The following is a 15,786-nucleotide window of genomic DNA, read 5'->3' on the forward strand; positions in this document are numbered from 1 at the left end:
CATAGTGAGCAAAGGCTCCGGCTGTTAATTTACATTATTTCTATCTTAATCCATCCGTTCATATAGCCGATGACACTTACCATTAATATTTCTATTTATTTATACTGCATGATTATATTAAAAATCTCTATTTATTTATACCACATGATTATATTAAAAATCTAACTGCTATAGTGTTTATTGTTTATTTAAAGTAATGTCTGTTAATGAGCTCGAAGGCTTATCCGCCGATCGGCTCAGGAATTTAATATTTTCCTTATCAATTACAGATCAAATTGACAGGCATGCCTTGCACCTTCGCGAGCCAATTTGGAGTCTGCACTGGAGTTAAGCAGATCTTCCAAGTCCTCTGTATTGTTCAACGCAGATGGCTGAAGTCCAGATTTTTACGTCAACACATATTTGCTTATTATTTAAAATTGGTTAACAATGAATACCTTGTAATACAACTTTGGGAAACATGAAAATATTCCAATTAATATATGAGAAAGGTAGCTACATCCTCCGTAGAAGCTTAATAAGGAACAATATTCCAATTAATACCCTCGGTCAGTGGGTCCTATTTGCACGCCCTTTTCATCAGCTTGAGGTCTCATTTGTAGCTCGTCCCAACTCAGGTATTTAGAATTTGGGCGAAACTCTGAAAATTCTTCCTAATCTTCGAATGCTATCAATATTTTTTTGTTTGGATTGTGCTTTAATCGCAAAATCCAATGGAATCCGAGAAGTCACTACGATATGACGCAGTCACGCAGGTGCAATTACCTACCGTAACTTGGTTTTCTTAAAAGTCTCTACAGCAACTGACATGTGGGTCGGCTAAGGCTAAGCTACTAACGGTGGGCCATGGCACTCAAAGACAAGTCGTAGGCGGCTAAAACCTGCGTGGGCCGCATTTCATCCCCACGTGCCGTCGTGCTAGTTTGTTCGGTCCGATCCGCCGTGCCCGACCTTCCTCGCACCCGCGGACTCGCCACGGGCCGCCGCCCACCAAACAGCAAGCACAAGCCGAAATTCTTCTTCGCTAGCTCGCTCGCCATTTTATTTCTGCTGCCAGGCGACGACGCAGGGAAGACGTCCAGAACTCCAGGAGCGGCCAGCGGAGGGAGGGAGGAGCTAGCACTAGAAGAGCCCAGGGGGAGAAGCCATGGCCGGCAGGAGCTTCTTGATCCGGTCCCCCAAGGAGGAGGAGTCCGACGCCGCCGTCAGAGGTAGCATCCATCGAAACCCCCTCTCCCGCTCCGCTCCCGTCTCCCAATCCCCACCCTGTCAGACATCCGATTCCCGATCCATCCAAAATCCACTTCAATTATAGGATTTTGTTTTGCTTGCCCGGCAGCGCGAGGAGCCGGCAACTAGGGCCGTGCAAATCTAGGTGCCCCAGGTTGGGCGGCTCTGGGGATCGTTGCGGAGCCGACGATACTAGGTTTTTAGTTCGGTTTCGATCCCCATTCTCCCCCGAGGGGATACCTTTGTTGTCCCCTTTGTCTCGACGACCTAAGTTAGCGTAGCGGGTATCTAGAGATGGCTTCGATGATTATTATTAGTATATTTGAATTCACATGGTACATCTCTTGACCTGCAGTTCCTTGTGAATTAATCTATTTTTAGTGTTCTCTTGCCTAGAGGCAGAAGCATTGTTTTCTTATGTCTCAGCAGACCTGTTGATGAAGATGCTAGGCGAATGAATAAAGTGGTAGAGAGAGGATGGGGTGGGGTGGGGTTATTGGCCTTGTGAGCTGAGTTTGCGGTTATGCATTTTTTTTCCTACTGTGATGTTAATTTCTGAAGCGTTCCTGTTACAGAGGCTGTATTTCTGGGAGCGAGGAATGCTGCAATAGCTGGTTCTGTGGTAGCGGTTCCCACGGTGCGTGATTGTTTAACCATTATTAGCAGTTTGTAGTTTATGTGCACCTCCTCCCAAGAAATTTCTTGCCCATGCTTGAGAGAGGGTATAGTTCATTTTGGTTTTTCTATACGAAAATATATGTCATGATTTGGTATCCTTGCTTTTTCCAGCAAACATTCCATCAACCTGTTATATCTTTTCGTATAATTTGATACGAAAAATTAAATTCTGACGACTTAAAAGAAAATAACTAGCAACCTTCTATAGCTTCCCATATTTTTGACTATGAAATGATTTGGATTGAAATCTTGCATATGGTTCTGATCTACATGAAAATTTTGTCTGCTGCAGTTGATCGGCTGCCGTGTCCTTCCTTGGGCTAAGGCTAATCTCAACTACACCGCACAAGCACTCATCATATCTGCAGGTACCGTTCTACTGAAAAATATTTATTGATCTAATGTGGCTGTAATGACTGAAGACAATTGTCATAAAGTTGCAACACAATATTGAATTTGTTTTTATGGTAACTTAAACATTTTAGTGAGTCGCTGTGTTACAACTCCTGTTTGATGGATAAATACTCACACCGTTTTACGATATAAATTAACCATATGAAGATACATAGGTAACCAAATCGAACTTGGTGCTGAAAGACACTTCGACTTTTGAAATCTGTATCCTGTCGGTTCAGGCTTTCAAGTTCTCATGCTGAGAGATTCGTAAACTCAGTCCTTGGATGCTTTCCCTCTATTTAGGGTTTGCATAATAACAATATCTTACTCTCTCCTATTTTGGGCATTCATCAGATGTTTGCATTCTTACTTGGCCCCTGTTTCAAAAAACATTCCTAGAATTTGTTACTTATAAGGATCCAATCCTCTATGATTCACAAGGCCTTTTTTTGTTCAACTTCTTAGTGATGTATCTTTCAAGTTCTGTCTATAATCAAAATTTGTTTTGTCAAAAAAAAACAAATTTTGATTTGTTTTGTCCAACATCAACTTACATTTTGTGGCATAGAAGACATAGAAGTCACGACACCAGTCTTTAGTCATAATTAAGATACAAAGCAGGGCTTTGTGCATAACATTGACAATAAATCAAATATATTGGATTGTTAGTTCTGTCTGTCTGGAGGTTATTGGTTTATTACAAGTCTTCTCTTAATGTAATCAAATTATGCTGTGTAAGTGAAGTATTTGAACAAGTACAGATTGCCCACTTGTCACATCTTTTAATTTTTGTTTACTCTTTCCTAATTTCTAAGGTACACATTTTGAATTGCTACAGCCTGAGCTTTCTTTCTTTTTTCTTTTCTTGTTTTATTCCTTTCAAGTTCTTGTGAGTCGGATGACCACAGCGGTCTGAATGAGGTTTCTATCTTGTTTTCATAGTGGACTTAGACAACAGAAAGTGCTATTGTAGTTGAAATTAACAAGTTCACTTGTCTAATTTTCATGAAGTGACTATAATGGACTGTTGATTATCTGAAGTGGTGTTACAGTTCTACCATATTTTGATTGACAACACAGTAAAACTGATCAAGCAACATGTAGTTGCTTTGTTTTTGGCACATTACCTTATACAAGCTCGGTGTATAATTTAACATGCTTATTGGACAGAAGGTCATCCAGAACGTTCTGAAACTTTTACTGATTTATTTGGCAGCCTGCATCGCTGGCTTCTTCATCACTGCTGACAAAACCATTCTACGGAACGCAAGACAAAACACCATCGGGAAGCTTGACAAGTCAACTTGATGCAGATCTGTAGCTGTGACGGTTGACCGATTTCAGTGTTCAGCTACACAAGCCAATTTGTGCTGTAAAGATCTGCTTGCCTGATGGACTCAACCTGTGTATGCAGTTTTATCCCATTTTAATTTTGAATAAAAATGGGGCTACGGGTATATGCCTGTGTAATGTGGAATATGAGGCTTGCATCTGTAGTCAGTGGTTGTAAGGCTGTTCAGTAAAATGCTATATGTTGTTTGTTGCCCCACAAGTTCGACATTTCTGCTGTTCTTCGATATTCCTTGTGCACTGCAGGAACAAGACCAAACACTATCAGGAGGGCAGGGATGTCGCTCTTCAGCAACTTCTCGGCTTTAGGTTTTGTTTGGTTGGACTGTAGCTTTTGTAAAAACTGCTGTGAGCTGTGGGTCGTAGAAAAGTAGCTGTGGGTTGTAGAAAAGTAGTTGTTGGTTGTAGAAAAGTAGCTGTGGGAAAAGCAGAAGGCCGTTTGGTTAGAGCAGTTGTGGCTTTTGAATAAACTGTCGAGTGGATCCTACATGTCATCCACAGTCCACCCCACTTAACTTCCTCTCACTGACAAGCGGGTCCCGCTTGTCAGTCCCTTCTTCTTCTTCCCGCTGGCCAGTCCACCCCACGGTGGAGCCCGTGGCTGTGGCGGCAGTCGCGCCCACGGCGGAACCCACATGCGACGGAGCTTCCTCTGTTGGCTCGCACTCGCCGGCTTCCTCTGCTGCTGCTCGCGTCTAGGAGGGAGAGAGGCTTGCCGGATGTGTGGAGGCCGACTGCCGGAGGTCTCGCTCGCTGGATATGTGGAGGCTGGCCACCAAAGGTCGCCTGTCTCACTGCTGTAGGGTCGGAAAGGGGAGGGGAGGCGGCGCCAGCGAGACAATAGCATATATGGAGGGATAGGGTCTCGCCGAAGAGGGGATGGGGGCTCGTCGGAGTGGGAAGAGGGGCCGCGCCGCTGGGGCTGGTGTCACTCACCCACCGCCGAAGTCGATGAGGATGGAGGTGGCGCGACCGGAGCCGGTGCTGCTCGCTGTCGGGTCTGTGGGTATGGAGATGCAAATAGAAAAGGAAGAAAAAAACGAACCGGTATCTTTCATAATTAGTGGCAGGTGAGTAATTTTTTGCCCCAAAAGCAGCTGAAAGTAGGAGAATGTGCTTTTAGTTTTATACTTGAGAAAAACAGCTTTTGCTCTAAAGCATCTGTAGTAGGTTTTTTTATTGACTTTTAGTTTTTGCAAAAGTAGGTAGCGGGCCGCCCGTTGTGGCCTGCTTATTTTGCAACAAATCGGTAGACTACCTGCTATTGCGAGCCTCCTTGTTGGATCGGGATTCTGAAACCCGCCTTGCTGAAATATATTACTTCCCTGAAAAATTCTCGTTTCTGTCTGCTTTAATTTCGATACATTGCTGAACATATGTTTAAAACACCGACTGTGTGTTGGTCGGTTATTCTTATGAGCGATGCAAATATTTCACTGACATATCTTCGAGAAAATTCATCGAGCATGCCCTATGCGGGTATGCCCCTACAACCTCCGTACAGCTTGACTTTGTACAGTTTTCATAGAGGCATGCTTTTGTCCCAAGAATCCGTATCTGCTTTCACATGTGGTGTACGCATCAGGCCTGGCCATATATTTGCTTGAGAACACTCGCCCCGCCGTGGGAATCCACAATCCATTGGTGCCAAGCGCCAGGAAAATAGTCTTAGACGGCAAATGTGTATCCCAAATGGGCAATGGCTCTTCCGTTTCTTCTTGCTATCAACCGAGTCCAAGACATTTGCTATTCCTTCTTGCGTGGGGTCACATCATTCCGAGCGATGTGGTCCGGCCTAATACGAGTCTACGAGCTTCGGTGCCAGGATCACCCGCCCTCTCTCTCTAGTTGTACACGTCTTATATACTTCCATTGCTTCATAGGAAATATGGGTACATTTGAATTTGATATCTTGTTTCATGAATCCAGAGGTGCTAATGGAATTAGGGATGAAAATGGTATGGATATTATCCGGTTTTCCGTCCGATCAGAAGTTTGCAGAGACTAAATGGATAATCCATGTCTGGGTACGCAAAGTTGAACATTGATATGCAAACAAGATAGATATCAACAGTATTATCTAACACCATTCGTATCCGAATTTGAATTTGAAAAAATAACTATATGTATTGTAGTTGTATATATCTGTCTGTGGAGCTCACTGGAAGGTTTGGACAGTCCTAAATAAGGGGTTGTACACTGAGACGTGTCATGCATGGAGGCTATGGTGCAGGACGGCGTGGTCTACGTGGAAGATAAAAACTAGTCAAGGATAAGAAAACTACTCGTAGCAATTAGAGTAGAACTCTCTGGTCGAATCCGACTAGTATTCTTGTAAACAACCGACCTGTAACTCTACCCCCGGCAATATAAGGCGAGGCAGGGACCCCCTCCAAACAAGTTCAATCAATACAATCCAACCAACCCACATGACATAGGGTATTGCAAACCACCTATATATGCAAACAAGGTAGATATCAATGGTATTATCTAACACCATTCGTATCCGAATTCAAATTTGAAAAAATAACTATATGTTTTCGTAGCTGTATATATCTGTTCGTATCCGATTAAATGGAACCGCTGAACAACACCTTTTAGTTTGGGCCGAGTATTTAGTGGACCAAATAAGTCAGTGATGCTCATCGTCTTAAAAAACCACCTATCTATAGTTTCAACAGTTGAGGGGACGAAAACACGATTATTTGGTTGAAGGTAAAAAATCAGATTATGATGATAGTTGAGGGAGTCAAATGGACAGTTTCCTATATTTATCGAGCCGTTTTGGGCGGTGCAGAGGAATGGGTTGGATCAGTTTGAGCCTATTTACAGAAGGGCTAGCGCATGCAAGCAAAGGAAGTCTGCTAGCTGGATAAGGAGGGTAGCTAAGGCTGTGGAGGTGGGCCGTTCTCCCATACAAAAAGTCCTACCTAGCTTCAGTCTATTACCTGCAGCCTACCCAAGAGGATGACGAGTGACCATGTACAAGCCCCCAAGTTAGCGATACATCACGGTGAAGTTAGGTTGAATTTTTTAACCAAATTTTTTAGACCAAAAGCAAATCTCACCCAGCTTTATTCAAAGTATATCAAACAGGATTTTGACAACCGGTCCACCGCTGGGGTTACCAGCTTAAAAGTTCGACAGGTGCTAAGTTCACCTAGCGCAAGAACAAAAAGAAAAACAGCACACCTCTTCCACTCACTAGCTCTACTCACCCAAAAGACAAAACACCCTAGGAGTAATCACCTTCACAACAAGTTAAGGTGAAATAGAAAAAGCAAAAGACAATGAGGCACTCAGTCTCTACTCTTCGCCCATTTCTTCTAAGGCAAGCCCAGGCAGGCTTCAGCCAGCTTGCCGATCACCTCCTCCACCTTCTCCAGATCTTTGTCTTTAGCAAGAGGTTTCCATTGTGTTAGGAACGCCACCATCCTATGCACCACCACCATAGGTGCCATAGCGATCCTGTTGTTGAACACTAGGTCGTTCCTTGTCTTCCACAGCGCCCACATGGCTCATGCACAAACATAGATAAAGAGTTGTCTAGATTTGTTTCTCATATCTCTCATTATCTCTCCAGTTAAATTCAAACAAGATTGTGAGGTCTTGCTTAGAGACAAAGTTTCTTTGATAAAAGTCTAAAGGAAGTCAGCAATGGGGCATCCGAAGATTATATGGTCAGTCGATTCTAACTCCTCGCACAGTTTACATTGTTCTGGGCCGGACCAATTCTTCTTTTTTAGCTGCACCGCCGATTGGATTTTATCATGAAAAACCATCCGTAGAAAGATTTGGATTTTCAGCGGCACTCTACATTTCCAAATGTCCGTCAACAGACTATCTATCACTCCATCAAAGGTCATTGCTCTGTATAGGGATTGTGTTGTGTATTTGCTAGATTTCTCTAGGGCCCAGAACATTTCATCCCTATTCTCTGTGAGCTCAGTATTATTTAGTTGTTCCACAAGTCTGCACCATTCCTGCAACTCCGTGCTGGAACATGCTCTTCTAATTAAATCGGATCAGCCACCCCCTCACCTCTAGCTTCTTCCACTATAACTTCAGGGTTTGAGCGAAACTTGTACGAGTCAAATTCTATTTTTAGGGGACATTCTCCCACCCATACATCTTCCCAGAATCTAGTTTGCCTTCCGCTTTTGACTTTCATAACTCTACCTCTTTGGAACCATTATTTTATCTCCATCAGCCCCCTCCAAAGCTGGGATTTACAAGCTCTGCGAAGTTGGAAAATGCTTCTCTGACCTAGGTATTTTCATCTGAGTAGTTCTATACACATGCTATCGTCATCCCTCTCAATCTATCTATCCATTTGGATAGCAGGCAAACGTTCATAGCTCTAACATCCATGAAGCCCAGCCCTCCAAAATCTTTGAGTCTGATTAGCGCTTCCCATTTGATCATGTGATATTTCCTTTTCTTGCCAGTCCCCTGCCAGAAGAACTTGGAGCGTATAGTGTCCAAGGTCTGTAATAACCTTCATACAGCAAATAAACACCCATTGTGTACATAGGGGTACTGGAAAGGCAGGAGTTAATTAGTGCAGTTTTCCCTCGTGAGGAAAGTATGTCACATTTCCAGGTACCAAGTCCCCTCTTTGCTTTTTCTGCAACATAGCTCAACTGCGCCTTAGTTAATTTGAGATCACTAACTGGCAGGCAGATAGTGTTGGTCCTCTTGTTGGTCCTCGAACTCACCCCAATCTCAAAAACCTCGCTCTTATTGTAGTTGATCTTCATACCAGATACATTCTCAAAGCTATATAAGATGAATTTCAGGTTCCTCAGTGATCTGTCATCATTCTTCACAATTATGATCGTATCATCCGTATAATGCAAGTGTGATAGACCTCTGTCGACCAAGTGTGGCACAAGTCCATGAATATCTCTTACTCTACATGCTTAGCTTAACATTATCGACAAAAGCATCTCCCACTAGGTTGAAAAGTAGAGGGGACAGCGGGTTCTCTTGCCTCAAGCCTTTGTACTAACTCCTAAAAAACTCACCTCTTTCACCATTAATGTCAATTGCCACCCTCCCCCCTCTAACTACCTGAAATTAGGTTGAATTGGTCAAATCACGTCTACATAGACAAACCATGGTCTAAAACTAGATCAAGGGGTTATTTAAACAAGTATGAATTATTGGAGGGACTAAATTGAGTCCAAGTTTTTGTTCAGGAGGCAAAACTATTCAGATAGTAAAACGGACTCGTTCCTGTTATTTTCCTCTTCACGAGAGAAAAGATTATCTTCAATATATGATTCAGATTAACCCCTTCATGAGAAGCTACACAAGAGCATGCAACACACTTTACCCAATTCGTGCACTCCATTAGCGATATATATATCGAGCAGTTGCATCCACCGGATCGATCCACTGCAAATTGCAATTGCTTTTTTTCACATTTGTACGCGGCAAGCTTTGTGTTCCATCGCGCACGCGTGAACGAGGAAGGAAAATCATCATGCCATCCGGTACCAACCACCACTGTCTCCACTCCACTCCACTGTACAGTCCACGGGCGTTTTGACACGTGTCCGCCAAGGACCAAGGTAACAACACGGCCGGCCAGCGCTGGTTACTACTGAGCCCGCTGCTCTCGGCTCTCCCCACTCTCTAGCCCAGCTGATGCTCTCTTCTTCTCCTTCAGTTTGATCGTCCTGCTGGTCCTGAGCTAAGAACCTCTTCGCGCGAGTCTTTTCTGCTGCTAAATGCTAATCCAGCGACTAATCTCGACATGTTTCTGTTCTCTGATTCCGTCTGAAGCAGGCAGCAGAGCTTCACCTCGACAAGCTCGGAGAGATCGGGATGGGGGAAGCAGCAGTTGCGTAGATGACCAACAAGACCAAGCCAACTCGTCCCCTGCAAGGTGCGTACTTCCTCCCCCCAATCCTTCCACACCCCATGAGCCCCGCGCGGTGGATCTGCAGAAACGGCTGGGGTTTTGGCGGGCCGGGGGCGGACGCTAGACTTGTGAACTGCCGGCCGACCTTGCTAGATTTCTAGCATCCAGATGATCCACACGGTTTTAGCTCCCGGATCTGGGGTATTGGCAGAATTCTCTCAAAGTTCTCGACGTTAATTACAAAATTAGTGCATTTGCAAGGATTGGGGATGCATCTAGTTTTATTGTTACCCCAAAAAAGATGGAAATGTAGAAGGCTAGAATAATGTGGATTTGAAATTGCCGTCTTGACTTGCAACGGGAGGGGCCTGGGAGACTGGCGTTGTGCTCGCAACGAAGTGATTACGAAGGATGCATGCTTTCTTCTTCTTCTTTTTGTTCAATTATATCCTTGGATCACGAAACGAAAGGATGTGATATAGCAGTGCTCCTGCTTTATTCTGCAAGAAAGAAACAAATGGGTCTTGATTCCATGTACTGGGGAATTACAATTTCTTCCTCTCTCCATGTGTTCTTGACTCCTTGTGCAGGGATGCTGCAGAAGGGGTCGTTCCTCTGGAGGCCTGCAGGCACGGCAGGGTGCCTCTGCCTCCGCACGCTGCAGTTCGTCCTCGCCGTCGCCGCGCTCGCCGTCATGGCCCCCAACGCCGGCGAGCTCACCTCCCACCTAAGGTTAGTTGGTTCCTTTCGCGACTGCAGGCTCCGTTACCGTTACGATGTGTTCCTTCTTCTCCTGATCGCACTCTTCTTGATTCATTTCTCTGCAGGCCATGGTACTTGGCTCCTGTCTTCCTCTGCCAGTTCATGTGGAGTCTACCGATGGCCCTCCTCGACGCGCAGGCGGTTCTCGCGAGCCGGCGGCGGCAGTACCACCGCTACTGCCACCGCCGGAGTTCTCTCCTTGTCACTCTTGCTGACGGGGTAAGCATACGTGTCGAATTGTCCAGTCCCTCTTCTTCTCCATATCACCATATGCGTAGCTAACTGTGGTGACCTGTCACCTGTGTAGAAAACTACAGTAGCAATTACAGATTAGTCGTGCTAACTGGCAGCTGCTAATGGCTTTTTGGTTACCTCGTTGCCAATGCTTGCAGATCACGACGGCAGTTGTGTTCACCGCGGCGTCGTGGTCGCTGGGCCTCGCGAGCGCGGCGTCGGCGTTCAAGACCCTGGTGGCGCTGGGGTTTGCTAGCTTTGTTGCCCTGGCGACCTCCTCCTTCCTCAACCTCGTCAACATGGCCTACCACTCGCAGTTGCAGTACTGATAGGACTAATCTGTTCTACTCCTAGTCATGTTCACCCTGACTTGATCATGCTTGTGTCGTCCTTTCCCAATGTTTAGCTGCTTAATTAGGTTCATGTGAAATTCCCAATGGTGCTGACACCTGGATTGTTTATGCAAATTCTGGAGCTTAGCCCCTGGGTCGCCCCATCAAGTTCAAGTCCATGCGCAACTTACATGGATTTCGGCAAATTGTTCCAATGGTTTGATTCGGCCGATGAACCAAATTCCCTCCGTTCTGTTTCCTTGACCTGCTCGTCGTACCACTAGTGCAGCAGAGGGCGTCACAGGCGCCTGTGCACGAGTAAAGAGATTAGGGTCGACTGGTCTGACAATTTTAAGGCCGTCATGGGCTCTGCAGGGAAAATGGTCTGGTTGGTTTGGACCCTTGGGCTGGATTCTAAATGTAGCCCGGGACCTCCTGGGCTATGGGGAAATCCAGCGACAGCAAAAATCTAGAAAAAAAAGTCCTATTTACCTCCTAGATATCAGGCCGAGTCCACGTTTCCACGCTGGACTCGAAAACCGTCTGTGCTGGCTCCTCGGCTATCAAATCCGGACACACGACCCCCTCAATCCGATGCTATCCTGGTTTTATCCCGGTTGGTGCCACGTCATCGCCACGTAGACTTGCCAACGTGTTAGGTGCCTCGCCTATCTCGCCGGCCGTCCTTCTACGGTGAGCGATGGACAACGAGCTCCCTCCTACCGTCGTTAATGGGGGACCAGGTCAGCCGGGACGCCCTCGCGGGGTTGTTGCCGCGGACGCCACTTTGAGTTGGGCCAGCAATGGCGATGTTGGAGCCGAGGTCGCTCCATTGATTCTCCACCTTGAGCCGAAGCCACTGGAGCAGTTCCTCATATATCACAATAGCTTCTATGCCCGCATAGTCGTTCTGTCCTTGGCGGAATTGATCAAGGAATAAGCATCCTACCGACATAAGAAGGAGATTTGCCGATTATGGTGAGTGGTAGAGCTAATTGACTTTCCTCTATTGCTTGGGTTTGGAGGATGGGGCTCTGGTTTGCCTCCTGTGCGAGGGAAAGGGGAGGTGCGGCGTCCACCAGCACACCAAATCCAACATCACCCGAGCTGCCCCTTGCCCAAATCGAGCATTGCCTTGTTCCCGGAGATGAACGGAGGAGTGAGGTGGAGATTGGTGGAGATGAACAGAGAGCCTCGAGGACGAGCTCGGCCATTGGAGAGCGGGCGGCAACGAGGTCCATGGCAACGGAAACCAAGCCCGTCCCCTTGCTACGCCATTGCGTTGTCCCTGCCGCGCAATCCGTCCCCGTCGCATCGGTCATCCCATAGATTTGCCCGCGCAGCCTCCGCGGCCCCAGAAGTCATGGCGTGCGTGTGCCATGGCTTGAGGCTGCTGGCCCTCTCCATCGGTAGGTCCTCACCGTAGAAATCGTGGCCGCCACTGCTGTGGCCGTGGTTTGGGATGGATGGTGAATAGAGGCCGATAGGGAGAAGATGGCGGCGGCATCTATTTTATTCCCTCTTATTCCCTCGTGTGCCTGGTAAGACTGACCAGAGGGTTCCATGACACGATGGCAAGTTAAAATGGCGACGGTCTGGCGCCAGCTCGGACAAAATCGGGGTTGGAATTTGGTGGAGGGGGTGACGTGTCCGGTTTAGATAGCACGAGGACCTAGGATGGACGGTTTTCGAGTCCTGGGTGAAAGCACGGACTCGGCCCAGTGTCCAGGTAAATAGGAGTTTTTCCAAAAATCTAACCACACACGAATGGGCAATTAATGGACCAAACAGTGGACTAACGTTTTTAGGCCGTTATGGGCTCTGCAGGGGAAATGGTTTCGTTGGTTTGGGCCCATCACAGATGGGCCTCCGTGTGCTGGACCGTACAAAAAAATGCAGACGACGGTGCTGGCCACGGGGATGGAATGTTCGTGATCAATTCAGCCAGGTTTCGAGTGGGCTGACGTTTTAAGGCCGTCCTGGGCTCTGCAGGGGAGGGGCATGGATTTTTGTTGATTTCAGCCTTAGCAGCAGCAGTTTCGTCCCGTCGTTCTCTACGGGTGGCCCAGTCCGAACTGAATGACGAGCTGTGTGCGGTCCAGAAAAGCCATACCGTTGCGGGAACTTGACGCGCAGCAGCTGCAGCAAATTGAGAGCAACCTAGTACAGCACTCAGAGTACCTTAAAAAAAAGATGCACGCAGTACCTTTGAGCTGCAATTCCACGCCAGCATCTTGCAGCAGGAAAACCAGAGTACATTCACGGTTGGAATAAGTTATTGTGCATTATTTGACCATTAATATTAGTGTCGCCATGGTAATATATTTGATCTTCACTAGAACCTGTGTTTAGGAAATTAATGTTATATCGTCGTAGATTTTTTTTAAAAAAAGCTTCATCAGCATTGTAGAGACAATTATCATTATCACACTGCCTCTGTTTCATAGTCCGAAAAATCACCAGGTCAGACGGCCTTGATCTTTACCAGCATCTTGTAGCACCAGGACACAGTGAGTCGATGATCACTGCCTGTGACGGAGCGAGAAATTCAAACTTTACCTTGGTGTGTGTGGGGGTGGGGGGCCATGGTGTAAAAATTTCCAAATGTTAATCAAATTTGAATTCTTTAGTGGAAATTTATATGGCTGGGGTTGCTCTCTCCACTGCTAATCACTGCTGCCAAAGGGTGTAATGTACTCGGCTGCTCGCCCAAAAACTCCACCTGCGGGCCTCGCTGGCCGCCGCCGCCACCACGGGACGGCGTGCAGCGGCGGCAGCTGGTGGCGCCAAAGCCGACCATCCGCCTCCCTCTCTGTCCACCTCCTCTTCACCTATTCCTCTCCAATTTCAAACGTGAGCAGCCACAAAACCTAGCAAGATTTGATCCGTTCGTGAGCTCTAGAGGCTGGAGCTTGACTTCTCCTTGCCGGATCCGGCCTCCTGCAACCCTGATCTGGTCCCTCCGGTGGGGGAGCTCGAGGCACGGAGCTCCTGGACCTCACCAGCTACTGCTCCCCTGGAGTGGCAGTGAGCGGGGCGGGGCTCTGGTGCCTTCGGGCTTCGTTGCCCGACGACGACGGCAGCCAACTCGACTACACTTCGTCAAATGCAACTTCCTCCAGTCCTAATCTGGTTCCTTTGGTGGGGGAGCTTGGGGGCCTTGCTGAGTCCTAATCCGGTTCCTTTGGTGGGGGAGCTCGGGGGCCTTGCTGACTTCCAGCCGTAACCCTGCAGGGGAGCTTAGGGCACGGAGCTCGTGGACCTCATGTCCAGCTCCGATTCCCCCGATGTGGCGATGGCCGGGGCTGCCGTAGTGGAGGCCCCTGTGTCTCTGGGCTTCAATGTCTTGCGACAACGGTGTCCGAGGGTGACCTGTCCTCGGTCCTCGTGTCCCCTCCACTGCCGCGGCGGCTGCGGCGGCCAGTTAGGGACTCCACTCGGCACTCTTAGCATGTGGTTGGCCGTATTCCATAGCACGTGCACTGCAGCTGGTGGTCCAGGAATTGCCAGGAGAAATCCAAGCTTGGCTTTGTGCCATGTCGACAACGGCGACACCCTCAGGTGCCGTTCTTCCTCCTTGGAGGCGCTGTTTCGAGGCATCCCCGTCCACATGTTTTGGATGCATTTGCGCTGGTCTGAGAGGTTTCGGTTAGGAGAAATCCTAGCCTTGTTTTGCACCAGTGCCGTCATCGATGGTGCCCTCAGGCGCCATTATCCTTCTTGGAGGTGATGACGAGAGACCAGTCCCCATTGGGGCCATGTGCACCACTTTGGTGAAGGCATCGTTTTGGAGATCCCCTCGTGCCACCACTCACGACCGCTAATGGTTTTAGTGCTTCTCGTTCTACATCACCCATACACTTCTTTGATCTAGCGGCTAATGGTTGTTGACCTCCGTCGTGGTTCCGTAAGTGTTCCCCATCTGACGCCTCTACTCCGTCAGCTGTCTCCTTGTTGATGGTGCCATCAAATCTTATACCGGGTGGTGTTTCCACCTCTATTGCCATTCCCCTTGAGGCTACCTTCCCTTGTATGGTGTTGGATGGCGGTACGTGGAGTCCAGATGTGCGGTGAATGGTGTTACCATCAGCTTCAAGGGAGATCATCGTGTCCGATGAGTTTTGGTTTGCACATCCGATGAGTTTTGGTTTGCGCACCTCTTGCCACCTTTAGTCCCCAACTCCCCATTCCATTGGCCTGACTCTCAGATGGAGGGTGATACTGGAATGACGTAGCTACGAGAGGTGGACTGGATGTGCAATAACCACGACACACCTGGCGAGTATGTTGTTCAGTGACCGTAAAAAAAAAAAATAGTAGGAGAACCAATGCCCATGGCTCGCAAAGCAATTAGCTGCAAATTCGAAAAACAACAAACAAGTCATTTTGACAGATTGTGCCGGGGTGTACTGGAGCCTGGAGGTGTATAGGGAAAAAAGGTTGGCATATCCATTCTGGGTATATATGACTACAGAACAAACCTGAAGGTGCCTATGGGGCACTGGGTTCTCTATCTAGAGGGCGAACAGGAACATCATTGACACAAAGCACTCGAGTGCGGACTATCCAAGACAAATTGTATTAGAAAATATGAATCCCTTTTAGAAACTGCAAACAAGCTAAATTATAATCTACTAGTATCACTATGCAATCAACGAAGATAAGAGAAGTTTATTAAGTAGATGGTGACAGTAATGTTACTTGCCTCCTGGTCAACTGGTGCTGGTGGGTAGACCACCAGAGAAGCAAGGTCACAGAAGAAGCGGATGCTCTTTGCAGAAGCCATTAATACATTCACCGTACCCATAGTGGTTTGGGGCGGTTGCAGACTCTACTCTTCCCATTCCTCCCTCACCTTCACTTCTTCTCCCTTCTACTCATTTTTTCTCTTCCTCCCCCCGCTCCCCCTCCCAACAAAAAGCCCTACGCTAGATC

The 15,786-nt window shown here is 47.4% G+C and overlaps 2 protein-coding genes across 2 annotated transcripts; both read left to right on the forward strand.

The window, feature by feature from the left end:
* The first annotated feature begins 953 nt into the window (after window positions 1–953).
* On the forward strand, window positions 954–3,856 carry LOC117837792 (early nodulin-93). The gene is made up of 4 exons (XM_034717557.2): window positions 954–1,211; window positions 1,806–1,867; window positions 2,201–2,276; window positions 3,521–3,856. Exons 1-4 carry the CDS (start codon window positions 1,148–1,150, stop codon window positions 3,610–3,612), a joined length of 294 nt encoding a protein of 97 aa, XP_034573448.1. The 5' UTR covers window positions 954–1,147; the 3' UTR covers window positions 3,613–3,856.
* A 5,357-nt stretch (window positions 3,857–9,213) lies between these two features.
* LOC117846134 (CASP-like protein 5A1) lies at window positions 9,214–11,025 on the forward strand. Its single transcript, XM_034727253.2, has 5 exons — window positions 9,214–9,344; window positions 9,448–9,547; window positions 10,114–10,255; window positions 10,351–10,504; window positions 10,678–11,025. Exons 2-5 carry the CDS (start codon window positions 9,511–9,513, stop codon window positions 10,846–10,848), a joined length of 504 nt encoding a protein of 167 aa, XP_034583144.1. The 5' UTR covers window positions 9,214–9,344; window positions 9,448–9,510; the 3' UTR covers window positions 10,849–11,025.
* Window positions 11,026–15,786: the final 4,761 nt, after the last annotated feature.

This window comes from Setaria viridis, chromosome 1, assembly GCF_005286985.2.
Source record: "Setaria viridis chromosome 1, Setaria_viridis_v4.0, whole genome shotgun sequence".
Lineage (NCBI taxonomy): Eukaryota > Viridiplantae > Streptophyta > Magnoliopsida > Poales > Poaceae > Setaria > Setaria viridis.

Excerpts from the sequence above, each read along its gene's own strand:
- LOC117837792 (XM_034717557.2), top strand. The coding sequence starts at position 1,148 with ATGGCCGGCAGGAGCTTCTTGATCCGGTCCCCCAAGGAGGAGGAGTCC. Across the intron at positions 1,868-2,200 it reads CTGTGGTAGCGGTTCCCACG|TTGATCGGCTGCCGTGTCCT; the intron begins GTGCGTGATTGT and ends TGTCTGCTGCAG. Across the intron at positions 2,277-3,520 it reads AGCACTCATCATATCTGCAG|CCTGCATCGCTGGCTTCTTC; the intron begins GTACCGTTCTAC and ends TTTATTTGGCAG.
- LOC117846134 (XM_034727253.2), top strand. The coding sequence starts at position 9,511 with ATGACCAACAAGACCAAGCCAACTCGTCCCCTGCAAG. Across the intron at positions 9,548-10,113 it reads GCCAACTCGTCCCCTGCAAG|GGATGCTGCAGAAGGGGTCG; the intron begins GTGCGTACTTCC and ends CTCCTTGTGCAG. Across the intron at positions 10,256-10,350 it reads GAGCTCACCTCCCACCTAAG|GCCATGGTACTTGGCTCCTG; the intron begins GTTAGTTGGTTC and ends ATTTCTCTGCAG.